Source organism: Propithecus coquereli, unplaced genomic scaffold (assembly GCF_000956105.1).
Source record: "Propithecus coquereli isolate 6110/MARCELLA unplaced genomic scaffold, Pcoq_1.0 Scaffold355, whole genome shotgun sequence".
Taxonomy (NCBI): domain Eukaryota; kingdom Metazoa; phylum Chordata; class Mammalia; order Primates; family Indriidae; genus Propithecus; species Propithecus coquereli.
The window spans coordinates 3001958-3028868 of NW_012149230.1; the positions used below are offsets into that span (position 1 = coordinate 3001958).

The window sequence follows — 26911 nt, forward strand, 5'->3', positions numbered from 1 at the left end:
AGAGAGAGAGAGAGAGAGAGAGGGAATCAAGATATGAGGTATCAATCATATTTTGCCAACTAGTTTTTATAAAAATTTCTTTCATGATCAGATATGCAGGTGCAGCAAAGCAGGCACCCTGTTCTCTGGCTGTGGTTGAAGATTCACTCTTTGGGGAAGGAAATTTGGTAATACACACCAGGGGTCAGTAATCCTTTGAAGATACTATCTCAAGGAAGTACTCTGACATACTGAAAAGGTTGCATGGAGTTAGTGGACATTATTTGTTGGCTGCCCAGGTGGGAAACCTGTTTCCACGTTTGCGGGTTCCTTTCCTAACTGTAATGCGCGGTGCTCTCAATCTCAGGCTCTCTTGCAGTTTGGTTGAACCACATGACCTTGGTTTAGCAGATGAAACCCATTGCCCTGGCTTCATTTTGGGAGGTAATGATTTGAGAAGCAGGAGTGGAGAGAATCTGCTCTGGGGTGGTGGAGACCCCAGTGGTATCTGGGTCCCAGGTCTCTGGCTGATTGGTGGTGGCTTTGCCCCCAGCCCTCCGCTGTGATCAGTGTGCTCTGCCCATTATCATTTTGAAAAAGACCCCAGCTCATATGCACGAAGATGTTTATGTCAGGATCCTGTCACTGCCAGCAGTAGAACTGACTCTGGCTTTGCTGGAGGTCTGGCTCTGGAAGCAGGTCTGCAGTGGTCGCCCTTTGGTAGGACGATCTGTCAGGGTGATGCTGCTCAGTGGGCAGGCCTATGGCTTTGTCTGTCTGCCAGATTACAGGGCAGGGTGGCTCCCATCCCACTGGCCGTGCCGGGTCGTCTTGCCCACCCCTTGGCCATCTTCCATTTGCCCCTCCACCTGTCTCCATCCCGCTTCCATCCTGCTCTGTGCCCGGGAGGCCAGCCAGTGAGGAGCCCGGCAGGATCCAGGGGAGGGAGGAGAGTGAAGGCAGGGTGTTCATTCCTCTCCTTGTAAGGTCCCTGCGACTGGACTTGTTCCTCAGCCAGAGGCCTAGGTCCTGTCGGATGTCCATCTCCACACAGCCCCTGACTCAGTGTGGGCAACTGCTTCCTCCTCTGGCCCCCCCCCGTGGCTGCAGAACCCCCCTCTCCACTCCCCAGACAACCAGCATCAGCTTACACTATCGGGGGCAGGGAGGTGGGGCCAGGGCCAGGGGACCACCTGTGTCTCATTAGGCCTGTTGGGCAAAGCACTGCAGATGTTAACTCCCTGCTGGCTCCGCCTGCTCCCTGGATCCCATCTGGCACTGCTCCGCTGGACCTGTGGGCCCCCTGGCACCCCAGCCCACCCCCTGCTTCCTGATGGGCCCCCTGCAGATGTCTGTTTATTCTCTCTCCCTCCTTCCCTGGCCTGTGTTTCATCAGCCATTGAAGGGGAGGGCAGTGTAGGTGTGCCTGTGTTCTGCTGAGGGGAGGCCCACTCTGGGGGAGCAGAAGGCTGGGGGGCAGCCTCAGAGCTCCTGATGTAGAAGCCTGGCTGGGGCTGGTGGGGGGACAGGGCGGCAGGGGCCAGGCAGTCTCCTGGCAGGCCTGGGACATTTCTGAGCCATGAGCACAAGGCTGCTGGCGTCCAGCTGCTCTGTCTGCCCCAGCTCAAGCCAGGGCCCCTCTCCAGCCCCTCCTTCCCTACTCCTCTTGCTCTGGCCACCTCAGGCCCCCTCCTTCTCCCCTCCCACAGCTCCCTGGCCCCTCTGTCTGGCTTACACACACTGGGTATGGGGCCTCTTTTGTGTTTTCTCACTCCACCCTTCTCTCCCTCTTCCAGACCTCTCACTTTGGCCCCCACCCGCCTCAGACTCTCCCTATCTGAATCTCCCGGCTTCTGGTCTCTCTCCTTCTGTCCTCGGCACACCACCAGAGGAGTTGTTCTTGATGGCCACTCTGATTATGTCACCCTCTGCTTAAACCTCTCCTGCTTCCTATTGCCTCAGAGCTAAGGCTGGATTTTTCACCTTGGATGTGAAAGGAATTTCAAGTTTGGCTCCAGCCTACCTTGAGGACCATGTCCCTTATGGCTGTGACTCATAAACTAGTCTAGCCACTCCAGACTACTCGCTGTAGGTCCCCATGCCTTTGCCTGCACTGTTCCCTGTGGTGTGCCCCCCCCATCCCTACCCCCGTCTTTTCTTCTTGGCTGTGAGTACCAGTGGGCAGGGCCCACGTCTCTCATCCATGCGCGTTCAGCACCCATCCCAGAGCCTGGCGGAGAGGAGGCCTGATACGCATATCACTCATGGAACAAATACCTTCTGAGCCCCTACTGTGCTGTACTTTGTGCTGGCCTCCAGGGATACAGTATCTGCCCCAAAGGAGTGGCAGACACAGGCTTTGGACAGTGAATTGCAAATGTAATGTGTGGTATGAAAGGACATTTGTTGAATGGATGAACAAAGGAAATATTCAGAGGCAAAGTGAGAAGGCAGCTTTGCTCCCCTCTCTCCACTCCCCTCTCTCCACTCCTGAGTCAATAGATAAGCCCCTTGGAAGATCCCCAGTCGGCCTCCTTGACTTCGTTCTGTGATTACCGGTTAAGAGTTGTCTCTGTTTGTAGTTGGGTCTTGTGCTGGGGGTTCTGGAGCCACCTGTTAGCTGGGTGACCTTGGACAGGTTACCTAGCCTCTCTGTGCCTCAATTTCCTCCTCTGTAAAATGAATCTACTTCATAGGATTAAGTAATACATACGAAGTGCCTGGAACAGTGCCCACAATTAGTAATATTTAGTAAATGTTAGCTATCATCATCATCATAAACATCCTGATTGTTCTCACATGAATGGGTTGTCTTCAACACGATTTTTATCCTTGTCTGTGGAAGAGACAGTTGGCTGCCCCTCGATATTCATTCTGCCTTAGTCCTGAGTAGTAAGATCCTAATTTTTATCTGAGTTTGTTGTCTAGCCTCCCTTGTAGGTAGGTGAGGTCACACATCAGAATTTTGCAGTAAGGCGCCCACAGACGAGTGGTAAGAGTGGGCAACTAGTCCTGCTTCATCCTGCCCTCTGTGCTGCTGGACGTGATGGCTGGAGCTCCAGCCACCACCTGGTACACCAGGGATGAGGCCTTTATCAGGGGATGGCAGAGGAGGAGCTGGCACGGTCCCTCATGACTATTGAGTGGGTCAAAGGCCACCCTGGCCTGCCCTTCTCTGGGCCCCTTTTATGTGGAAGAGAAAGAAACTTCGATGTAGTTTAAGCCTCTGGTGTTTTTTTCTGTTACACACAGCTGACTCTGATCCTAATCTCTTCTTTCAGCAGATGTCAGCTAATTTTAGCACAAAGCTACAAAAAGGAAAATAATGAAAAATCAGTCATCAAAACAAATAATAAAATGTGTCCAAAGTGAAGTATTGAAGACTTTTGGGGAATACAACTAATGAATGTAGGAACCAAAAAAAAAAAAAAAAAGAGAGAGAGAGAGAGAGAGAGGGAATCAAGATATGAGGTATCAATCATATTTTGCCAACTAGTTTTTATAAAAATTTCTTTCATGATCAGATATGCAGGTGCAGCAAAGCAGGCACCCTGTTCTCTGGCTGTGGTTGAAGATTCACTCTTTGGGGAAGGAAATTTGGTAATACACACCAGGGGTCAGTAATCCTTTGAAGATACTATCTCAAGGAAGTACTCTGACATACTGAAAAGGTTGCATGGAGTTAGTGGACATTATTTGTTGGCTGCCCAGGTGGGAAACCTGTTTCCACGTTTGCGGGTTCCTTTCCTAACTGTAATGCGCGGTGCTCTCAATCTCAGGCTCTCTTGCAGTTTGGTTGAACCACATGACCTTGGTTTAGCAGATGAAACCCATTGCCCTGGCTTCATTTTGGGAGGTAATGATTTGAGAAGCAGGAGTGGAGAGAATCTGCTCTGGGGTGGTGGAGACCCCAGTGGTATCTGGGTCCCAGGTCTCTGGCTGATTGGTGGTGGCTTTGCCCCCAGCCCTCCGCTGTGATCAGTGTGCTCTGCCCATTATCATTTTGAAAAAGACCCCAGCTCATATGCACGAAGATGTTTATGTCAGGATCCTGTCACTGCCAGCAGTAGAACTGACTCTGGCTTTGCTGGAGGTCTGGCTCTGGAAGCAGGTCTGCAGTGGTCGCCCTTTGGTAGGACGATCTGTCAGGGTGATGCTGCTCAGTGGGCAGGCCTATGGCTTTGTCTGTCTGCCAGATTACAGGGCAGGGTGGCTCCCATCCCACTGGCCGTGCCGGGTCGTCTTGCCCACCCCTTGGCCATCTTCCATTTGCCCCTCCACCTGTCTCCATCCCGCTTCCATCCTGCTCTGTGCCCGGGAGGCCAGCCAGTGAGGAGCCCGGCAGGATCCAGGGGAGGGAGGAGAGTGAAGGCAGGGTGTTCATTCCTCTCCTTGTAAGGTCCCTGCGACTGGACTTGTTCCTCAGCCAGAGGCCTAGGTCCTGTCGGATGTCCATCTCCACACAGCCCCTGACTCAGTGTGGGCAACTGCTTCCTCCTCTGGCCCCTTCAGGTCTAGGGGTGGTGACAGCTCTGGTATCATCAGCCCAGAGATAAGGGACCATCTTCTGCTCACACCTCAGTAAACAGTCCTTTTAGTAAGTGCTACTCAAATTGTTCTAATTTGAGTGTTATTTGATGGGACCCAGGCTGATATGGGGAGAGAGGGGTCCCGATTACAGCATGGATGTTCTAATACAGAAAATTAGTGTGAGAGTAGGAGGGGAAGTGGATGCAGGCACACAAAATACCCTCTTCAGTATTCATTGTCATTGATACCCTAAATGGTCAAACCCAAATGGCTGAGTAAAGTCTGATGACTCCTGTGTTTCCTGGATGTCATTTGGTAAGGTGTTTGCTCAAGTTGGATGGCTCCTGTCCCTGGATTAGGCCAGCGCTGGTTCTCTGCCCTGCTCGACCCTCTCCACCCTCTTCTGTGCGGGGGGCTGCCCTGTATGGAGGGCAGCACTGGGTCCCACGGCCTTGGCTTCCAGCTAGGTTTGGCCAATGGTGGGCACCGGAGGAGATGGGGGAGAGAGAGGTTGGGGTATTTCTCCCTGGCTCCTGTCCTGACAGGCACTGCAGTTTTGGCAACAGCTGTGCCACCTCGTACCCCCACCCCCCTTACAGCTCCTGCCTGTAGCTCCTGCTGTAACCTCCTTCACTGGCTCCAGCAACCCTGTTTCCTCCCTTCGCCCGCAGCCTGGGCTGGTAATGGCTCTCACCTTTGCTAGTCCCAGGGTGCCTCATTATCCCATGTTGGTGTCCTTAATGTTCATACCCAAGTAAATAGTCCTTTCATTAAATTCTCTTACAAAAACCAAAACAGCGGAATCCACCTCTTGTTTCCTGCCAGGACCCTGACTGACACAAGGTCTTACTTTGGTTTCCTCTAAAAGCACAGCAGCCTGTGGAATGGGGCATTTTCTCTTATCTTGGACAGCAGCTAAGGCCAAGACCCGTCTCCCTGCAGGAGCAGACACCTCCCAGTAGGTCTCACTGGCAGGCAGCCAAGCTGCTCCTTTGGTTATTAACTCACTTGTAGCCTGAGTGAAAGAAGGCTCCTGAGGAGGGGAGAGGGTGTGTCCTCCCAGTCCAAGCAAGGGGGCTACAAGAGAGATGGGGTTGTCTGCCGGGGGAGAGACTTTGGCTGAGCTGCCACAACCCAGAGGCCCCTTCGCAGAGAATGCTACTGCAGCAAAGCGAAAGCAACTATTTGGAAGGTTGAGGCTGCCCTCGGTGGAGGAGGGGAGGCGGGCAGGGCCTGCAGCTTCATCCATTGGCCAGACAAGGATGTGGTGTCCCTTGGGGCCGAGTGGGCGCTGTGGAATATGAGGTCAGATTGGATTCAGGCCCACCCTTGTAACCTCATTTTACCTTAATTACCTCTTTAAAGGCGCCGTCTCCAAAGATACCTGCATTCTGAGGTACCGGGGGTCAGGGCTTCAGCATGAATTTGGGGGGGACACAGCCAAAACAAGCACCACAGAGTTCTTTAACGCCTGTGTGGGCAACAGTGAATCCTCAGCCCTCCTGGAGCTAGAGAGGAAAACACACAGAAGTTATATAGAGTGAAACGATGGCGAGCACTGTGTAAAATAAAGCAGGGAGGCGGAGGCGGCGGGAGCGGGGCTGCAGCTTGGCGGAGGGCATTGTGAGAGGGCCCGGGTGTTGACGGCCAACACTGGAGCCAAGGCCAGGCGAGTGTTTTTGGTGGGGAGCACACTTTCTCACAGCCTGCATTTTCTTTCTCTGAAAGGAGGGAGGTTAGGAGCAGTTCGGTGTCTCTCCCCACTTTATAGCATGGGGCACCATCCGCTGATGGAATTCAGGACGTGGCTGAGAGGAGAGGCAGGTTAGAGATGGGGCGGTGTTGAATGCCGGGCTAAAAACGTCTGTACCCTTCTTTATAATCTTTTTTTAAACTTTTTTTGTGTCTCCTGACTTGATCTTTTATTTTTTCTTATCTTTTCTCTGACATTTCCCATTACTTTGTTTTATAATAAATCCTGATTCTAGAGCACATCCTTAATGGCCAACACTTCTATTGACTTAAAAAATTAGCTATCATGTTATTTTTATTTTCTACTTGTTCCTTTTTGAAGGGTTTATTGGAGTATAATTTACATATCATAAAATCCACCCATCGTAAGTGTACAGTTCAACAATTGCTCCTTTTACAAACATAGGCTTTATTTTTAGAGCAGTTTTAGGTTTACAGCAAAATTGAATAGAAGGTAGAGTTTCCATATACCTCCTTACCCGCAAGCCTTCCTCCTTATCAATGCACCCCCAGTGGTATGTTTGTTACCATTGATGAACCTACATCAACACATCATTATCACCCAGCGTCCATGGTTTACATTAAGGTTCATTCTTGATCTTGTACATTCTATGAGTTTTGACAAATGTATGATGACATGTATCTCTGTACACTGTTAGTATCATACAGAGCAGTTTCACTGCCTTAAAAATCCTCTGTGCTCTACTTATTCATCCCTTCCTCCCTTCAAACCCCTGGGAACCACTGAGTTTTTTAGTCTTCATAGTTTTGTCTTTTCCACAATGTCATTTAGTTGAAATCATACAGTATATAGCCTTTTCCAGATTTGCTTCTTTCACTTAGCAATATGTGTTTAAGGTTCCTTCATTGCCTTTTCATGGCTAGATAGCTCATTTCTTTTTAGTGCTGAATAATATTTAATTGTCTGGATATAAAACAGTTTATCCATTCACCTGCTAAAGGACATCTTGGCTGCTTTGAAGTTTTGGCAATTATGAACAAAGGTGCAGGTTTTTGCATGGACATTTATTTTTAGCTCATTTGGGTAAATACCAAGGAGCATGATTACTGGAACATATGATAAGAGTATGCTTAGTTTTGTTAAAAAATGCCAAACTGTCTTCCACAGTGGCTATATGATTTTGCATTCCTGTCAGCAATGAATGATTGTTGCTCCGCATCCTTGCCAGCATTCGGTATTGTCATTATTTTTTATTTTAGCCATTCTCATATGTATGTAATATCTCATGATTTTAATTTGAATTCTGAAATGGCTGACAATGTTGAATATCTTTTCCTGTGCTTGTTTGCCATCTGTATATCTTCTTCAGTGAAATGTGTGCTCATGTCTTTTGCTCATGTTCTAATTGGACTGTTTGCTTTTTTATTGCTGGAGTTTTGAGAAATCTTTATATGTTCTAAATACTAGTCCTGTGTCAGCTATGTGGTTTGTAAATATTTCTTCTCATTCTGTGGCTTGTCTTATCATCCTCTTGACAGGGTCAGTTTTTCATGGAGCACACATTGCAAATTTTAAGTCTAATTTATCAACTTTTTCTTCTATGGATTGTGCTTTTGGTGTCATGTCTAGCACCTTTTTGCCTAGTCCTAGGTCCCAAAGATTTTCTTCTATTTTTTTCCTAAAAGTTTTATAATTTTGCATTTTACATTTAGGTTGGTAATCCATTTTGAGTTAATATTTGTAGAAAGTGTGAGTCTTAAGTCAAGGTTCTTTTCTTTGTTATCTTTTTGTAGATACCTTGGGATTTTTTATGTAGATAATTACATCATCTACAAATAGGGACAGGTTTAATTCACCCTTTCCTATTTTTATGCCTTTTCTTGCCTGATTGCACTGCTAGAACTTCTAATCCTATGTTCAATAAGAGTTGTAAGAGTAGGTATCCTTGCCTAGTTCCAGTCTTAGAGGGAAAGCATCCAGTCTTTCAACATTAGGTAGAATGTTACCTATAGGTTTTTTAGATGTTCCTTGTCAAGTTGAGGAATTTTCCCTGTATTCCTATTTTTCTGAGAATTTTTTATCATTAATGGAGTGTTGAATTTTGTCAAATGATTTTTCTGCACCAATTGGTAAGATCATATGGTTTTTCCTTGTTAGCCTGTTCATTTGGTGGATTATATGGATTGATTTTCAAATATGGAACCAACCTTTTATCCCTGGATGAAAGTAAATAAATTCCACTTGGTCACGGTGTATAATTCTTTTTATATATTGCTGATTTTTCTTTGCTAATGTTTTGTTAAGGATTTTTGCGTCTATTCATGAGGGATATTGGTCTAGATATTTATTTTCTTAGTACTATCTGGTTTTGGTACAAGGTAAAACTAGCTTCATAATGAACTGAGAAGTATTTCTTCTTCCTTCTATTTTCTAGAAGACAGATAGAATTGATATTAATTCTTCTTTTAAAGCTTGGTAGAATTTTCCAGGGAAACCATGTGGGCTTGGAAAAAAAATTTTTTTTATGAAAAATATTGTGACATATCTTTTTGGCCTCCATGGTTTTTGAGGGAAAATTTGTTGTCATTTGAATTATATTCCCCCTCTAGATAAGGTGTTGTTTCTCTCTAACTTCTTTAAATATTTTTTTCTTTGCCTTTAGTTTTCAAAAGTTTAATTATGATGTGGTTAGCCATGAATTTTTTTGACTCATCCTGTTTGGGATTTGTTCACCTTTTTGAATCTGTAAGTTTATGTCTCTTATCAAATTTGGGAAGTTTTCGGCCATTACCAATTTGAGTACTTCTTTTTGCCCTACCCTCCTCCTTTCCTCTAAGGACTTCAATGGCACAAATGTTAGATCTTTTCTTATACGGTAGTTCCCAAGGTCCATGAGTCTCTGTTCATTTTTTTCCAGTCTTTTTTTTCTTGGTTGTCAAATTAGATAATTTCTATTGTTTTGTCTTTGAATTCACTGATTGTTCCCTCTGTTTCCCTACCCTGCCCCGCCCCCTAGTCTGCTGTGGAGCTTATCCACTGAGCTTTTTATTTTGGTTATTGTATTTTTCAGTTCTAAAATTTCCATTTGGTTCTTCTTTATAGCTTCTAATTTTTTTTCTGAGATGTTCTATGCTTTCATTTGTTTCAAGTGTGTTTGCAGTGTGTTACTCTTTGAAGCATTTTGTCATGGCTGCTTTAAAATCTTTGTCAGATAATTCTGACATCTCTGTCATCTCAGTGTTGGCATCCATCAATTGTCCTTTGTCACTCAGTTTGAGATCTTCCTGGTTTTTGGTATGATGAGTGCTTTTTAATTGAAACCTGGACATTTTGTATTATTTTTTGAAATGCTGGGTCTTATTTAAACCTGTTTTAGCTGGCTTCCTCTGATATCCCTCTGACAGGGGAAGGGGTGGCACGGCCTCAGTACTGCAAGGTGAGGGCAGAAGTCCAAGTTCCTTGTTCTGCTTCCATTGACATCCAAGGAGGGTTCCCTGTTACTGCTGGACAGGGTGCAAGTTTTGGCTCCCAAAGTGTTCTCCACTAATGCTATGGGATGGGGGAGAGTGCTTGTTACCACTGGGATACAAGGCCTGGCTCCCTACTTGGCCCTCCCTGACACCACCCAGCCAGGAGTGTTGGGGCTAGGCAGTAGCCTAGTGAGGGGGAGGGCTGGCTCTCTGCTCAGCCTTTGCAGCATGGGTGGGGTAGGGCTGCAGTCTTTCCTGTGGCGTTTGGCTGCAGTGCGGTATTTATTGTCTAAGGGTTTTCTGTCTTGCTGGGCTGCCCTTTTCCTGGTCCTTTGGCTATAGAGAGCGGCTTTGTTGTTCTTGTTGTTCTTGTTCTGCCCATTGGTGTTTCCAGGTTGTTGGCTTCTCCAGTACCTGGTCTGGGATAATAAGACAAAAAGAAACCCAGGGGAGTCGCTGCTGTGTTCTTTCTCAGGTCCTGAGGTCCCTGGCCTGTCTGCCTTCTTCGCTCCACCTTTCATAGTCTTCTCATGTTTGTCTAATATGTGAGTTCCAAGGTTTTCAGTTCTTCTTAGCAGGAAGTACAGGAAAAAATAAAGCTACTCCATATTCCTGAAAGTGGAAGTCCCTTAAAAAAATTACAGTGAGGTATGACTTACAGTGATGTGGACAAATCTTTACATGCATGTGTACCTGGGAAATACCACCAGATTCCTAAAACCCCAGCAGCTCCCTCATCCTGCGAGTGATATACTTTCTTTTGCATCTTTAAAAATCTGGCTGGCTTCCAGGTGGAGGATGGGTTGGTGAGAGGCAGGGAAACGATTGGTGGCCTGAGGGTTCTCAGGTACCATCATGTGTTCCCGGTGGCCACTGTGGGTGGGGTGTGGTGGGGTGGCATGGCTTGGGCTCCAGGGATTGCTTCTGAGTCTGCTCGGGCCTCTTGGCTGACCACATCCCTCTTCTTTGGCACTGGGTCGTCTGTCGGGGTTGAGCAGTCCAAGGCCATCTGATGTGGGTGGGGAACCCCTGCTCTTTCTGCCATCAGACTCACTGTCGGGAAGCAGAAGCAAATTTCAGCCTTTGGACGCCCTCTTTCCTGACCTCTGAGGTCAGCTGTTAATTTCCTATTGCCTAACCTCGCTCCACAGTGACTCCACTTCATTTTGTCAACAAACATGCTATATTACGGATTGCTAAGGGCATGCCTGCTGTAGCTGCTTTGCTCTGGCCAGCCCTGGATCGTAGGGTTGTGACGGGGAGAGCAACTGGCCAGGGGTTAGAAAGAGAGGAAGGAGGAACACCATGTGCATGCATGAATGAGTGTGTGCATGTGTGTGTGTGTGTGTGTGTGTGTGTGTGTGACAGAGAGACACACACACATACACTAGAAGCTAGGTAGACTTGGCTGTGAGTTACTTGGATAGCCTCAGTTTCCTCATCTGTAAAAGGGAGCCAATATTTTCACCTTTGGAGGAAAGCAGGGAAGATTGGTGATTCTGTTGTATGAAGGACTCAGCATGAAGCAGAAGCCCAGTAAATACATGTGATCGTTCTTATCAATGTAATAAATGAATGGGAAACTTTATCTGTGGTGTCTGTCCTCAGGCCTACTGCCTAAGGCCCTTCTGTAGGAATTAGGAATCTCTTGGCTTTTCCTTTGACAAAGAAGAAAGGAGTGAGGCCTTGGGAGGGACTCTGAGAGCCCAGGCAGGGGGGAAGTTTGCTCCACAGGGGCCGGCTGGCCACAGCTGTCACCTTCTTGGCTGACTGCCTGGATACTCCAGCCCCCTGGTCCTGATGGGCAGTGTGCGGGTGGTACAGAGGCAGGGAGGGGTCTGGAGCCTGGTCACATTTCTGATTTGGAGGGTAGGAGATGATGCATGAGGGTAGGTTGGCTGCCAGCCACCAAGGACTGCCAGCCAGCGTGAACATCCGGAAAGGCGCTCAAAGTATCTTCTAACTTGACCATCCTCACCTCCTTTCTTCCCTGCTATCCCCCATGTCAGTTAGTGTCCCCAACTTGTGTATCCTGCTTTGACCCTGCCTCTGCAGCCCACCTTCCTGTCCCTGCCCTCCCACCCCTACCCCCACTATCCCCTGTGCCCCAGGCTGCATACCTTTGGAGGCAGACAGCCCATATTTGAATTTTGTCTTTCCTGCTTTTTTCAATGCATTCAGTAAATGTTTCTTGGGCCACCCCAGGCCTGACTGTTCTAGCTGTGGAGGCTTCAGTGTAAGAAACTGGTATGAGGGTTGGGGAAGTTGTTTATCCTCTCCAAGTCTCAGTTTCCTCATCTGTAAAATGGGGGTGGTTAATACCCACCTTGAGGGTCATGAGGGGGCCCTGCCTCCAGGTACCTCCTGCCCCTCCTCCCCCACCCACAGGCTGCTCCCCTAGCTTCTCTTCCCCTTTCTGACTTCTCTACCATGCCTACTGCTGGAGCGAGGGTCCAAAAGTTCTACTGCAAATTCTACTCTTGTGGTCAGTCCTTGTTATTGTGGAGGCACAGAGTCCAGTTTTCTCAGACTGACATCAGGAACTTTCAGGGCCCTGCAGCTTCTCCTCCCCGTACTCACATGCTAGCTGTCCCCTTAGGTCCTTTTAAAAAATACATATGCTGAAGGCCTGACTCCTAGTGACTACATTTGGAAATGGGGTCTTTTAGAAAAGGAAATTGAGTTAAGAATGAGGTCACGAGGGTGGGCCCTACTGCAATATAAGTGGCCTCCACATAAGAAGAGGACATGGACACACAGAGGGACGACCATGTGAAGACACCAGAGGAAGACCATCATCTGCCAGCCAACGAGAGAGGCCTCAGAAGAAATCAACCCTGCTGACACCTTGATCTTGGACTTCTAACCTCTGGAACTATGAGAAAATAAATGCGTAAGCCACCCAGTCTGTGGTACTTTGTTATGGCAGCCTGAGCAAACTCACACAGGGCATTGAATTTAGACCTTCAGCTTTCATTACCAAATGAATTCTTTGTTGTTGAAGGCATCCATCGCAAACTTGAAAGAATGTGCCTCAGCTTCTGTAACCTTGTCCTGGCGTTACTCCATTTGTTAACATTCTCAAAGCCTCTCAGACTGGTAGTGGCTGAGGCCTTCCCTCTGCCTGGAGTGCCCCCCATCCCGTTTCCATCTGTCCTCTTCTCCCAAGAGCCACTGTAAATGTGCTCCCTGACCACCGCCCCCACGCAGGAGCCTCTGCCGTTGCTGTCAGCTTTGCAGGGCAGGGTTGGCGGAGTGAGCCCCTGAGGGCAGCCTGTGTCCTCTTCAAGCAAGGAGCCCGCGGCTGGCATTTGGAGGAGGTGTCCACATGTGCCTGTTGTATGTGAGAATCAGTAACAGCCCCTCAGCTCTCATCAGGAGTGGGCCCAGTGTAATGGACAGGCCTCCAGGTGCCCACCGGTCAGCAACAGTTTCGCCTAGTGACCCCGGGTCTACAGTGGCTATGTAACCATCACCTAGTTACTTATAACTGGGCACTTGGGATGCTTTAAATCTTACCTCTTTAATTAAAAAAAAAAATACTTCTGTTTTTGACAACATAGATAACCAGATAGATAACCTAAAAACTCCACAACGAACTAGCAATGCTGACTAAAATGTGAGACTCATCCTTTAACATTCAGAGCTGAAACGGGCACAGGTGAAGATGCGAGCCGACGCTCTGTGCTGCCGAGGCTGTCCATAAATGATACTCCGGTGGAGAGCGGCGTGAGCACAGTAGTCGCTACAGCCCTGTTTGTTACAGCAAAGTGTTTGATGCTCTAGATGTCTGTCACTAGAGGACTGGTTTGAGGACTTGGTCAACACTCAAAGGCACCTACCGTGAAGTGGCTGTTTAAAATAGCGCGCTGTCTCCTCTAGTCTGTGTGCCATGGGTGCTCAGAGGAATGGTTCAAGAACACAAATCTGGTCATACGTATCCCTGCTTAAAATCGTTTATGGTTCCCACTGTCAGGCAGCTAAAATCCAAAAATCTGGCACGTGGCTCTCCGTAGTCTGTTCTCCACTGACCAGTGCTCAGCCCCCTCATGCTGCCTCTGCCCTTCCCTCTTGCCCACCCTCACCCTGTGCTCCAGCCACACCCACACTGAATTGGCTCTGGGGACTTGCCGCCAGGCCTTTGCGCATGCTGCTGCTGTGCCTGGAGTCCCACCCCCAACGCCTTCCCCGGTTAACTTCCCTCATCCATTAGACTGCTCCTTGATGACTCCCAAGTCTGGGTGAGGGGCTTCCTCTGGGCTCCCACTGTCCCCTGCGCTGCTTCTCTACCAGCATGGACTCAGTCCAAACCAATGGCTTCCTACACATTTTATTTAACAGACCACATCTTGTTATTTGTGGTAGTCCCCACATCCAGCACCATGCTTGGTACATAGGAGGTGTTTCCTAAGTGCTTGAGGAGCAAAAGGGAGGAGAGAAGGATGGGGGGAGGTTCCCTGCAGGAAGTCTGAGCCAATCTGGGCCTGGGTGACGATTCTCATGTGGACAGGTGGAAAACGGTGAGCGCGTTCCAGGCAAAGGTGCGGAGGCGGGGATGTCGGGAGACCACAGCACACAGCAGGCCAGGGAGGAGGGGATGACATGGGGCTGGGAGTCAGGGCAAGATCTCCTTCCAGGGCTGTCTCTGGACGATTTCTTCAGTTCTCTGAGCTTCAGTTTTTTCATTCAGAAAACAGGGCTAATAGTCACTGTGTTGTGAGAATCAACTGCAGTACAGGCAGTCCCCGGGATACGGTGAGTTACGTATCTGAGAATGTCTTTATGTTGGATTTGTCTGTAACTCGGATCTCTGATGAACAGCGCATATACGGTAATAATAATAATACTGTAATGGCTCATATGTGGTACTAATAATACAGTATAATTCTGTAATAATAATAATAATAATAATAATACCCCGTACTGTAATAATAAGTTACAGAAACTACTGTGCTCTTTCTGTTAGTTCAAACAACAGAACATAAAAAGAAACTCACACAAAAAGTTTAAATGGGAGATAGGAGAAATTTCAAAAAGAATATTAAAGGTTAACATTCGCTTAATGTTGCATCAACACTAGACTAATAATGTTATGCTGATTTTGATCTTCTAACCAAATCAATAATAATCTTTCCATTTCAATAATTAATCCACTACGCTCCTCAGTAATAATTGACGCTTTCGTTGGAGCACTGCCCTTCACATGCTCTATTCACTGTTCTCACTTTACCCTTTATAATCTTTCTAGCAGTCGAGCAACTGGAGCCTAATGCTTTCCCAGCAAATCATGGTGTCTGGCCTTTCTCCAAACACTTAATTATGTCTACTTTTGTTTCCATTGTAATCACCTGTCTCTTCACTGCAGGACTTGCAGTAGACATTCTCTTTGGAGGCCCATGGTCATGAGGGCAAACATAGACTCACAAAAATCGAATAAAAAAGTTAAGACGAAAGTGATGCTGTGTGTAAGTGACTGTATAAAAAATGAGACTAGCGCTAGAGTAAAGATGCTGCACCAACGAACTGCCTACGCCATGCGGATTTGTTTACATGCACGGAAGAAACTAATTGATAATTAAATTATCAATTTAATTATTTAATTATAAATTATCCTTATGGGGAGACTTGGGAGCCTGTTCGTAAACATGGAATGCTGTTGTCTGTAACCCGGGGACTGCCTGTAGTAGCTCGTGTGACAACACATTGTAAACCCTAAATTGCTAAGCAAATGTTGGGTGATTGTGTTATGACTATTATTAATCATTACTTCGGAAAGTTTAGGACCAGATTGATGATCAGGGGCTTTGAAAGGGAAGCTAAGGAGCTTGACTTTTCCTCCTGCTGCTGATGGGAAAGCCTGGCCTCTGATGCTCACATGAGGGGGCCAGACACGGACACAGCCTGGGTGAGGGCCAGGCTGACAGCAAGGAGGGCCACTGGGCCTGGAGGGCAGGAGGAGGGCAGCCATGGGGAGCAGATGCTGCTGTACCTCAGGGCCAAGGTGAGGACCCAGGGCATGAAGGCAGCCCTGTTGGTGTAGGTGCCAGGGCTGTTGGACATCCATGGCCCATCCCCAGCTCACCACCACAAGGTGGGAGGGCTTACATGTGATTGGCCAACCCTTACCTCTCCTCGCTGCACAAGCTACGCTCCAGCTGGGCTATTTGTCTCGCACCTCTGGGTTGTTGCATGGGCTGGCCTCTCCGCCAGAAATGTTGTCAGCCCATCCCCACGGCTCTGCCTGGCCACCTCATGGTCATCCTTCAGGTGCTGCTTGTGTAGGAAGCCTTCCCAGGTGCCTTTGCTTGGTCTTCCTGCACCTCTTCCCACTCCACCTCATCAGAGAGCTTATCACCCCATACTTGTCTGTTTACCTTTCTGTCTCCCCCATAGACTAGAAGCACCATGAGGATCCATGAGTCTATTCCAAGAACCTCCTGTGATGCCTGATGTATAGTTAACATAAATTTGTATCATGGTCAGATGGATGAACCCATGCATGGATGGGAAAGTGTAAGAATGGCTGGCGGATGGGTGGAGGAGTGATGGGAGGAAATATGTAGAGGCAGGTGTGTGGATGGAGGAAGTCATGCATGTGTACATGCATGGGAGATGTAGGGATGGGTAGTTGGAGAATGAATGAATAAAAGAATATAAAAAATGAATGGTGGATACGTGGCTGGATTAATGGATGGATAATGAAAACTTCGGTGATTGCGTGAGTGGGTAGATAAATAGATAATGAATTTATCTTGATGGATAAATAGGTCGATAACCAGTGCATGCATGGATAGATGGAGGAATGGAGAATGGATGGATGAATGGGTGGATGGGTGGGTGGAAGATGAATGGATGGTGAATGTGTCCCCCAAAGTTCATGTGTTGGAAACTTAATCCCTGAAGCAACAGTGTTGAGAGGTGGGACCTTTAAGGGGCGATTAGGCCATGAGGGCTTTGCCTTGGGGGTGGGTTCCTTTATAAAAGGATGAGTATGGCCCTTGTGATGCCTTCCACCATGTTACAACACAGCAAGAAGACCCTCATCAGGTACAGCCCCTTGATCTGGAACCCCTAGCCTCTAGAACCACGAACTAAATAAGTTCCTGTTCATTATAAATTGCCCGGTCTGTGGTGTTGTGTTATGGTGGCACCAACAGACTAAAACCCTACTCACCAGAGCAGTGCCCCCTGTGCCAGCCTTCCTGGTGGGCACTGCCCTGCCTCCTTCCTTCGGGAAGCTCCCAGGCCAGGAAGCGGGAGAGGAGTGGGAACACTCCAACCAGGAAACTGGACCCAGAGAAGATCAGGGACTCACCCCAGGTCAACAGAAAGCTGGGGCAGAACCATCTGGAACTCAGCTGCCTATTTCCAGGACTCTACGTAGATGGGGGCTGGGCCAGTTTTTCTACTCTAAGGCAAGTCACTGCAAACTGAGACGGAGCAAAACTACAAACTCTTTCCCAGGCTTATTACAATAATTGACTTCATTTCTGCCACCAAATAGACCATAGAATATAGTAGTTAAGAGCTTGGGTTGGGGAGCCTGATGGCCTGGATTTAGATTCCAACTCTGCCATTAATAACTGTGTGACCTTAGACAAGCGACTTAACCTCTCTGTGCTTCAATGTCCAGATCTGTAAAATGGGAGTGCTATGGGACCTCCCTCATAGGTTGCATTATGGAGGGTGAGTTCATCCCATGAAGTGCTTGGAACAGCGCCTGTTGGGCAATGATGTGAGACGTGTATCTGTGTGTGTGGTAGGAAGAGTGAGCTCACGTGTAAGTGAGCATGAGGCCTAGCGGTGAGTGAGCGTGTGTGTGTGAGTGTGCAAGTGCAGTTGTGAGTCTGAGTGCACGTGTGTGAATGCTGTAGGTCTGCACCAGACAAACAGAGTAGTGAACGTGCATGTGGACACAGCGAACACGCGGAGCATGGGGTAGTATCTTCACCGTGCACGTGTGAGAATTTACTGAAGGGTATTCAGGGGGTGGAGCATTGGCCAGGTGCATGTGTGCACTTGTGTGTACGGTGTGTGAAGCCAGCTCTTGCCACATCAGGGGACCCAGAAACCTCTCCAAATAGGGACCCAGCCTGGGGATTGTGTTTTGGGCTCCCGAATCTGGTTATTTCAAAAATGAGTCCACCCCCTCACCTCCTCCCAGCCCAGAAGCTGGAGCCAGAGGTCAGGAGGTCAGGAGGTCACTGGCCTGAGCTGGGCCACCAGGAGCCTGGTCCACAGCAGGGAAGAGGCAGAGGGAGAACAGGCCTGGGAGCTTTTGGCTTCAGGATCCGGCTGGGAGGAGAGCGCCGACCTGCTGTGGGGCGGGAGGAGGAAGGCCTGCATGGGCGTGAGCACGGCATCAGGCCAGCCTCGCCTGCTCGGAAGGCACCTGGGCCTGCCAGCCCCTGAGCCGTGAGCTGGTGGGATACGCAGGGGCTCCCACTGGCACTCCCTGGACCCCATCCAAATCCAAATGCCACACACAGTCATTGCCACCCAGGGCAGGAACCTTGGACGCCAAACAGTTGGCCGATGGACAAATGACTGAGGTCCCTCCCCCAGGCCATGCAGTAAGGTAATGGTGCAGGCAGCTGGCCCAGTGGGCCTCGGGACTCTCAGGCCCATATTTCTCTGACTCTGTGCAAGTTCTTGAAGGCAGAAACCTTGTCTGAGTGGCTTGTGGGCACATTCCTGGCACCTCACCCCAACTCAGCCAATAATTGTTGGACGAATGGACAACAGATAGAGGGATGAATGTCTGTCTCTAGGGCCTGCAGTTCGCTTCCTCCCACAGCTCAGCTCCCACACCTCAAACCCAGCCTCTCCCTCCACCCGACCCTCCCGTGGACTCCACTCTCACTCAAGTCACCTCTCAGCCCCAGCAGCACCCCAGGGGCCTACCCACCTTGCAGGACCACACCTGGCTCAGTGTGGCCCTTCCTGTCCCTTTGAATCCTTGGGGAAGGTTAGGGCCAGTCAGGGACACCATGGGGGCTGTGTGGCATCCTCACCCTAATTAGAAAGCAAGGACCTAGGCAGAGTGGAGTTTCTTCCATTCCTTTCCAGAGGTGCTGGGGTCCATCCGGGGTAGGTGTTCTGTGAGGGCCTTACCTGCCAGACTCAAGAACTTTGCTGGCCCCAGGCCCTTTGACCTTCGGCAGGACTCCCTCTGCATCCATGCAAACACATTAAGACACCTGTTACCCCTAACCAAGTGGAATTGACATTTTTTGCCATGAATATTTTTGAAAGGATTTGTATATTCTTTATAATGTTGCATTTTGATAAGAATTATTTATTATGACGTCTGAACAATTCACAGCCATTATTTTCTGCTTTGGTCACAGCTGACTCCCCAGAACTTAGCACAGTGCCCAGCACTTAGTAGGTGCTCAGTAGACATTTGTTGAATCAGTGGCACTCATGTGATTTGAATCTGGCTTTATGGATGATAACACAAGCTGAGTTTACCAGCCAACATAATGTGAGGGGTAGTGGACATTGAACTAACCAGGTATTAGTTTTTATTTTGACGTTTTCTTTTCACGGTTCAGAGACCCTAACTTTTTCCATTAGGTTTCAAACATTCTCATAGACTGTAGCCTCACAGACTAGTGGAGCCTCAAAAATAGAATGGGGCTGCCCTTGCCTGACCACCACAGCCAGCCTCCCTGGGCTGGGGGTTCCCCTTAGAGCCCCAGATACCATCGGGGGCCTTCCAATCCCAAAGGAGCAGGGGCTGGGCTTTACCCAGGAGCAGAAGGCTCTCACCTGGAACAGGCATGGTCTTTCTCCACCTGTACATCTGCCTGGTATGTTCGCACTGTGTCTCAGGGGTGCCCTCTCTCGGGTGCCAGGGCTTGGGGGACCTCTACTTCCGCTGTAGCCTTGAGTTGCCCAGCAGCCCTCCTGGCCTCTCCACCTGCCTCCAGTCCTGCCCCTCCACTTCGTTGTCCACGAAGTAGCCAGAGTGACCAGAGCTGGCTTCATGGGTGTGCAACCAGTGCAGTCACTCAAGGCCAGAGCTCAGAAGGGCCCTGTGCCTGGGCTTCAGTGCTGTGTGGTCACTATCTTGCAACCCAATGATTTCAGCTTTGAATTTGTGCTTTGTGAGTGAGGTCTGTCGGGAAAACGGAGCATGCACTGCGAGCTTGGAGCTCCGGCTCACACTGTCTCCCCAGCATCGGGTATTGGCTGCCCACTCCCAGCCCCTGGCACCCCCACCTCTGCTGCCCCCTCCATCTGGAGGCCTGAATGTGGGCTCAAGGAGGATTGGGACTTCTGGATTGGCCCACATTGGGGTGTGACAAGGTGGTGGTTGTCCCTTCATGGGGCTGAAACTCAGCATAGGTGTCTCACCCACCCCAATCCAGGTACTGGGCATGTTCCAGCAGAACCATGGCAGGGGCTGCCTGTCAGCCGTGAGAGGGGCCCATGGGAAGGGCAGATGGACTTTTCTGCCGCTGGTGGTGCTTCGAAGTTTCATTTTTGCACCAAGCCTCCAAATTACACAGCCAGCCCCAAGAGTGAGGCTTCTAGAACACACTCCTGCCCTCCTGGGACACTGACTGATGAAGCCCACATGTCTTCCTCTGGCTCCCTAGGTCCTGCACACCCCAGGCTGGGCTGGCTCCTGGCCTTGATGCTCCCATCGTGGCAGTGCATGTTCCTGCCAGGCCAGCCGGACCGCCTTGGTTCCTGAGAATGGGCCACACGCGCTCTCCCCTCTGGCTCTGTGCGTGTGGTTTGCTCTGCCTGGACAGCCTTTCCCTGCCTCCCTGCTCAGTGGGTCACCTGCCACCCCTCCCTCCCCTCCCGGTCTGCACCCTCACCTCTATCCCAGCACTGCCTCTGCATTGCCTGACTGGAGTCTCGGGGAGCATGGGGCTCTTCCTCTCTTGCTCCGGGCTGTACCCCACTGCCAGACACAGTGCCCAGTGCTCCGTAAGTGTCGGTAAGCAAAGGCCGATTGTCCATCTGTTTGAGGAGTGTGGGGTCAGCTGTGCTGGAGGTGCATGTGCTGGCTGCGCCCCCGGGAGTGGATGGGAGGAGGCAGGGAGCCCAGTCAAGAGGCAGTTAGAAGGTCCAGACGTGGCTCCTAAATTTGAGGCAGGGTGAAAGCCATTGGGAGAAAGACATCAGGGGACATGCAGGCCCAGGGGTGCTGAGGAAGGCTGCAGCTGGGCTGGGCGCCGGTGACATGACCCTGGGGAGAGTGGTAGGATGCATAGGGCCACGTGCAGTGTCGTGGCATCAAGGGGCCCTGCACACAGTAGGTGCTGAGGAAATGAAGGGATGATTGACCTCCCTGTCTCTAGGTCAGCCCCCGTGGTGCTCTTTCCTGTTTCCCCACATCCCTCCTCTTTGCCCACCCTCCTGTGACCCTGGAAGGACCCCAGCTGGCCCAGCAGGGGCAGTGCTGGTCCATGGTTCCACCTGAGAACGCCCTCTGTCTTTGCTGGGGCACCCACGTGGCTTCTCTTCCTCCGTCATCCCCCTCCCCCTCCCTGTCCTTATCTTTCCCTTCTGTCTCCATGGCGACTCACCACCTCGGCTTGCCTGCATCCCAGCCCCTGCCAGGGATTCTGAGCCAGGCTCCATCCCTCCCTCCTCGGAGCCCTGGTACCCGCAGCCCTGTCTCCTCCCCCTGGGGTGAGTCCAGCAGCAGCCTCCTCTTTCCCGACTGTCACATTTCTTTTCCAGCTCTGACGGGGAGTCAGCAACTCGGGAGACCATCCCCCTACCTCACCCTCCGCCTGCCACAGACCGGCTAGCCCTTCCAGGAGAAAAGCAATCCTTACCTCTGCTTGAAGGTCTCTGGGCCTCCTGTCTGTGCCCGGACCCTCTCCCCATCCCAGCCTCCCATGCCGAGGCCCGCCTTGTCAGTCACTTCCTTTTGTCATCGGCTTGGCAAACGGGCAAGTCTTCAGTCCTAAGATGGGGAGGAGAGTGGGGGTGGGAAGGGGCCACCTGGGAAGGGGGAAGGGTATGGGGAGGGAGGAAGACAGGCCCTGGAAACCCAGGATGAAGACAGAAGTCTGGATTCTGTTCTAAATATCTTTTTTTTTTTTTTTAATTTTCTCTCCAAGGAGAGAAAACGGAGCTTCATGGGAAACAGCAGCAACAGTTGGTAAGTGGCAGGGCCTGTGGGCTGGGATTGGTGCAGAGGGCCCAGCAGGTCAGCTGGAAACGGCTGGTCGCACACAAGCCCTGCGGCACCAGCCTGCGGAGTCTTGGAGGACTTGCCCTGGGGAGGGAGAGGGAGGCCGGATCCGCCAGGCTGTGGAGGGAGGGATGGGGAGAAGCAAGTGGGTGCTCCTGGGAGGTGGATGCCAGCTCAGAGCCGGTAGGGGAAGGAATCTTCTAAGATCCAGAGCCATCTGCCCAACTGCACAACAGGCTGCTTGGGCACCAGGAGTCTGCCACCCCCTCCTTGCTGTCCTCGAAGCAGGGGTTTGTAGGGGACATCAGCCTGGGGAGATCTGGCTGAAGGCAGCACCTCCTCGGGGGCTTGCTGCTGGACTGTCCTGAGCGTTTGTACCAGTCGCTGGGCAGACAGATGCACACGCATCCTCTCGGATGGTCCCCTCAACAGTCCCCTGGGGCTAGTGCTGCTAACCCCTTCATTTGGGACAATTAGGAAATCGGGGCCATGGTTGCATGGCTGAAACGTGGTGGGGCCAGTTCCACCAGGGCTTCTCCTTCTCGGATTCTCTCACTACTGCTCTGCTGCCCCTGCTCTGGGGGCCGCAGTTCCCGGGGTGCAGTCAGTGAGGAAAGGGCAGAGCTCAGCCTCTCTGGGAGCAGCTCTGCCCGTCTGTGGAGGCCCCAGGGGAAACTGAAGTGGCACAAGGAGACCTCCACCCCCAAGCTGTGCGCCTCTCCTCCAAAACCCTGGCTGTATCCCCGTGCACCCGACAGACAGCCTGGTTTTGAACGGCCTGTCCTGCCCCACAGGTCCCATGCCCCATTCCCCAAGTTGGAGCTGGGCCTGGGGCCCCGGCCCACGGTGCCCCGGGAGCTTCCCCCCTGCTCCATCTGCCTGGAGAGGCTACGCGAGCCCATCTCACTGGCCTGTGGCCACGACTTCTGCGCTCGGTGCTTCAGCACGCACCGCATCCCAGGCTGCGAGCCGCCCTGCTGCCCCGAGTGCCGGAAGATCTGCAAGCAGAAGAAGGGGCTCCGGAGTCTGGGGGAGAAGATGAAGCTCCTGCCGCAGCGGCCACTGCCCCCCGTGCCGCAGGTCCGTGGGCTGCGCCTCTGGCAGGATGGGGGACAGAGAGGGCTCTGGGTTAGTCAGGTCCAGGAGGAGGGGGTGGCTCTGGCCCTACTCCACGATGTCAGGACAGCACACGAGTTCCAGGCTGGACACACTCGACTTGGGGTTCCATTCTCGATGCTCAGGGGACGCCTCTGTCTCCCTGCCCAGGAGGCCTGTGCCGCGCGGGCGGAGCCGCTGCTGCTGGTGCGCCTCAGCGCCTCCGGGGGCCTCATCCTCAGGATGGGCGCCATCAACCGCTGCCTGAAGCACCCCCTGGCCAGGGACACCCCGGTCTGCCTCCTTGCTGTCCTGGGGGAGCAGCACTCAGGGAAGTCCTTCCTTCTCAGCCACTTGCTTCGGGGCTTGCCGGGCCTGGTGAGGGCAGGGCTGGGCAGAGGCTGGAGGGGGCACGGTTGGGGGTCCAGCCTGGCTCTGGGGCAGGGCAGTGGGTCTGGAGCCCCGGTTTGTGGGGACCAGGAACAGACCAACCGGTCCTCTCCCTCCTCTCCCCTGCAGGAGTCCGGCCAGGGCGGCTGGCTGAGAGGAGGAGAGGGTGCCCTGCAGGGGTGTGGTTGGGGAGCCAATGGCCTCACCAGGGGCATATGGATGTGGAGCCATCCCTTCCTGCTGGGGAAAGAAGGGAGGAAGGTGAGGGGGAGGAAGGGCAGGAGGAGGTCGGGCTGGCTCAAGGAATGGGGGGGCAGAGGGGAAGAGAGAGAAAGCAGAGATGGACAAAGAGGAGGGGATCTGAGGACAGGAAGACTGGGTGAGACAGAGGCAGGGTCGGGGGACATGGAGGAGCGAGACAGGCCTGGCCCCTTGGTTCGTCCCCCACCCCGCATAGGTGGCTGTGTTCCTGGTGGACACAGGGGACGCCATGAGCCCGGAGCTGAGCAGAGAGACGAGGATCAAGCTGTGCGCCCTCACCTCCATGCTGAGCTCCTACCAGGTGGGGGTGCTGCCTCCGGCCGAGGCATCCCACAGACTCTGGGGGTGCTCCCGGAGGGGGAGGTTGCACCCAGTCGGTAAAGGCGGGCTGATGGTCACGGGGGCCGCAGAAGGCCTGTAGGACCACCATACCGTGCGGGGCCTCTCCTATGTTCTGAGGCTGCCAGGGAGCCCCCTCCTCACCAGGGTCTTCCGAGTGTGGCTTTGGCCCTGCGGACCCTCTCACATCTTGCTCTTGGTTCCAGATCCTCAGCGCCTCCCAGGAGCTGCAAGATACAGACCTGGACTACCTGGAGGTGAGAGACTGCTGTTGTGGGGCATCACCCATCCCTGGCCTGCCCACAGGGCCGGGCTGAGCCAAAGGGAACCGGTGCCTCCCGCTCTGGCCTAGGGCTTTAGGACACTTGAACTGGGTTGGTGGGTTTGAGGGCAGAGGACAAAGCCTGAGATGCCGCATTTGGGGAGAGGCGGGACAATCCCCAACTGGGAGTGGGAAGCTTGGTTCCCACAGCAGGCGCAGGGAGGTGGGGAGACGGGCTCGGGACGGACCATGGTCCTCGAAGTGGCCCAGCCCTGACGCTGTCTGTGCCCCACCCCAGATGTTTGTCCAAGTGGCCGAGGTGATGGGCAAGCATTATGGGATGGTGCCAATTCAGGTGAGACACTCATTTCTGGACTTGTCAGCCCCAGACCTGACATCCTCAGTTGCTGGTGGCAGGACCCCTTCTCTTCCAGCACCTGGATCTCTTAGTTCGTCAGGACTCATCCCACCCCAAGCAGGCAGGACAGGGGCACGCGGGTGACATCCTCCAGGTGAGCAGTGCGGAGGGCAGGGATGGAGGGGCCAGGGGCCAGGGCAGAGGTGAGGGAGGCTTGGTGCCCGAACTCAGTGCTCTCCTCAACCCATCTCTCAGAGATTGTCCGGCAAGTACCCCAAGGTCCAGGAGCTGCTCCACGGGAGACGAGCCCGCTGTTACCTCCTGCCCACTCCGGGGAGGCGGTGGACAGACAAAGGCCAAGGGAGCCCCGGCAGTGAGTGTCCCTGGAGCCAAGACCTCCCGTGTGTTGCCCCCGCTTCTCTTTGCCCGGCACCCAGAGCCCCTCGAAGTACCCATCTCTCCCGGCCCTGACACCATTTCTCCTCCCAAAGCCCCTGTCTCCTCAGCATGCGGAATCTCGTCCTCAGATACGGGTGGCGATTTCCACCACCATCTCGGGGCCTACGTCTCCGATGTGCTGAGCGCGGCCCCCCAGCACGCTAAGAGCCGCTGCCAGGGGTACTGGAACGAGGGCCGCGCAGTGGCCAGGGGGGACAGACGCCTGCTCACAGGGCAGCAGCTCGCTCAGGAGATCAAGGTGGGAAAACTCCCTGGAGACCCAGCGCCTGGGCTGGCGGCCTGCTCTCCCTGACCTGGCCATGGTGTCTCCGCAGAACCTCTCGGGCTGGATGGGCAGGACGGGGCCGGGTTTCGCGTCTCCAGCCGAGGTAGGGCCGGGGCTCCGGTCCGGGAGGGAGGCGGGGGTCTGGCCCTGGGAGTGGAGGCGAGGAGACAGGCGGTGCCCTGGCTGAGGGGGAGGGAGGGAGGCAGTCTGGGTTTTCCTGTGGACAGATGGCCGCTCAGCTGCACGACCTGAGGAAGGCGGAGGCCGCCAAGAGGGAGTTTGAGGAGTACGTGCGGCAGCAGGTGAGCCCTGGGCGCCCGGGCGCCGGCGTGCGCAGGCGGGGCCGCTGGGGAGGGCACGTCTAGGTCTCCAGGTCAGGGCACCTCCTCTTTTCCCCACCTCAGGACTTGGCCACCAAGCGCATATTCTCTGCGCTGCGGGTCCTGCCCGATACCATGCGGAACCTCCTGTCCACGCAGAAAGACGCCATCCTGGCTCGCCACGGCGTGGCCATGCTGTGCAAGGGGAGAGAGCAGACCTTGGAGGCGCTGGAGGCCGAGCTGCAGGCCACGGCCAAGGCCTTCATGGACTCCTACACGATGCGCTTCTGCGGCCACCTGGCTGCCGTGGGGGGCGCCGTGGGGGCCGGGCTCATGGGCCTGGCAGGGGGCGTGGTGGGCGCGGGCATGGCAGCAGCGGCACTGGCTGCCGAGGCCGGGATGGTGGCAGCTGGAGCTGCAGTGGGGGCCACGGGGGCCGCTGTCGTCGGGGGTGGCGTGGGCGCTGGGTTAGCTGCCACCGTGGGCTGCATGGAGAAGGAGGAGGACGAGAGGGTGCAGGAAGGGGACCGAGAGCCCCTTCTCCAGGAAGAGTAACAGCCCCAGGAGGTGTTAAAGGGCAGGAGAGATGCGAGGTGGGGGAGGAGTGGCAGAGAGGAGAGGAGGGGTGATGTCAGGGATTCCGAGGTGCCCCAGTGTGCCACACTGCCCTGGTTGAATGACCAGTGTCCAGGCGGCGGCTGGCTGAGCTGGGGACTCAGTGGCTCCAGGAACCCAAGGAGGCTTCCGGGGCCAGGAGGCAGCATTCAGGGGCAGCTGGCCTGTTTCTGGCTGTAGATGACTGCCGTCTGCTGCCGTCCCAGACAGGCTGCGTCAGAGGCTCCACCCTCCCCACCCGGCTCATCTCGCCGATGTCCCTGGACGGTAGGAAGGCTGAGCAGGTGCCATCCTGGAGGTCCAGCTCTGGGTGGTCAAGAAGCCTGTCCTTTCACAGATGGGAGGAGCCCCAGGACCACTGGCCTGGGTGTTCAGGAGCGGGGAGCACCGACGAGGGGCTGCGGAAGACAGGGAAGGAAGGAGCAGAGCCAGGGGTGGGGCAGCCCCAGGCCCAGACCCCAGAACAGAGAGATTTGCCCCTGAGGCTCTTCCCAAGCCTGCTCCAGCAGGACTGAGGCAGCTCCCCGCTGCCGGCCACAGCCCCAGGGAGCCTGTGTGTGCCCCCAAACCACCCTGCCCGGGCCTCCCGCAGGCCTTCTCTTGGGCCGGGCCCTTTGTGGAAAGCCCTCACTACAACAGGTTAAATGCCAAAGAGTAACACCTTTCATTGCATTCTGAGCTAAGCCGG

The 26911-nt window shown here is 52.7% G+C and overlaps 1 protein-coding gene across 1 annotated transcript; it reads left to right on the forward strand.

The window, feature by feature from the left end:
* The first annotated feature begins 21422 nt into the window (after positions 1-21422).
* On the forward strand, positions 21423-26163 carry RNF112 (ring finger protein 112). Its single transcript, XM_012651408.1, has 14 exons — positions 21423-21614; positions 21786-21826; positions 22654-22939; positions 23126-23332; positions 23474-23605; positions 23802-23906; positions 24151-24201; positions 24505-24561; positions 24641-24718; positions 24820-24937; positions 25092-25261; positions 25338-25391; positions 25516-25590; positions 25693-26163. The coding sequence occupies exons 1-14, from the start codon at positions 21561-21563 to the stop codon at positions 26161-26163; spliced, it is 1899 nt and encodes a 632-aa protein (XP_012506862.1). The 5' UTR covers positions 21423-21560.
* Positions 26164-26911: the final 748 nt, after the last annotated feature.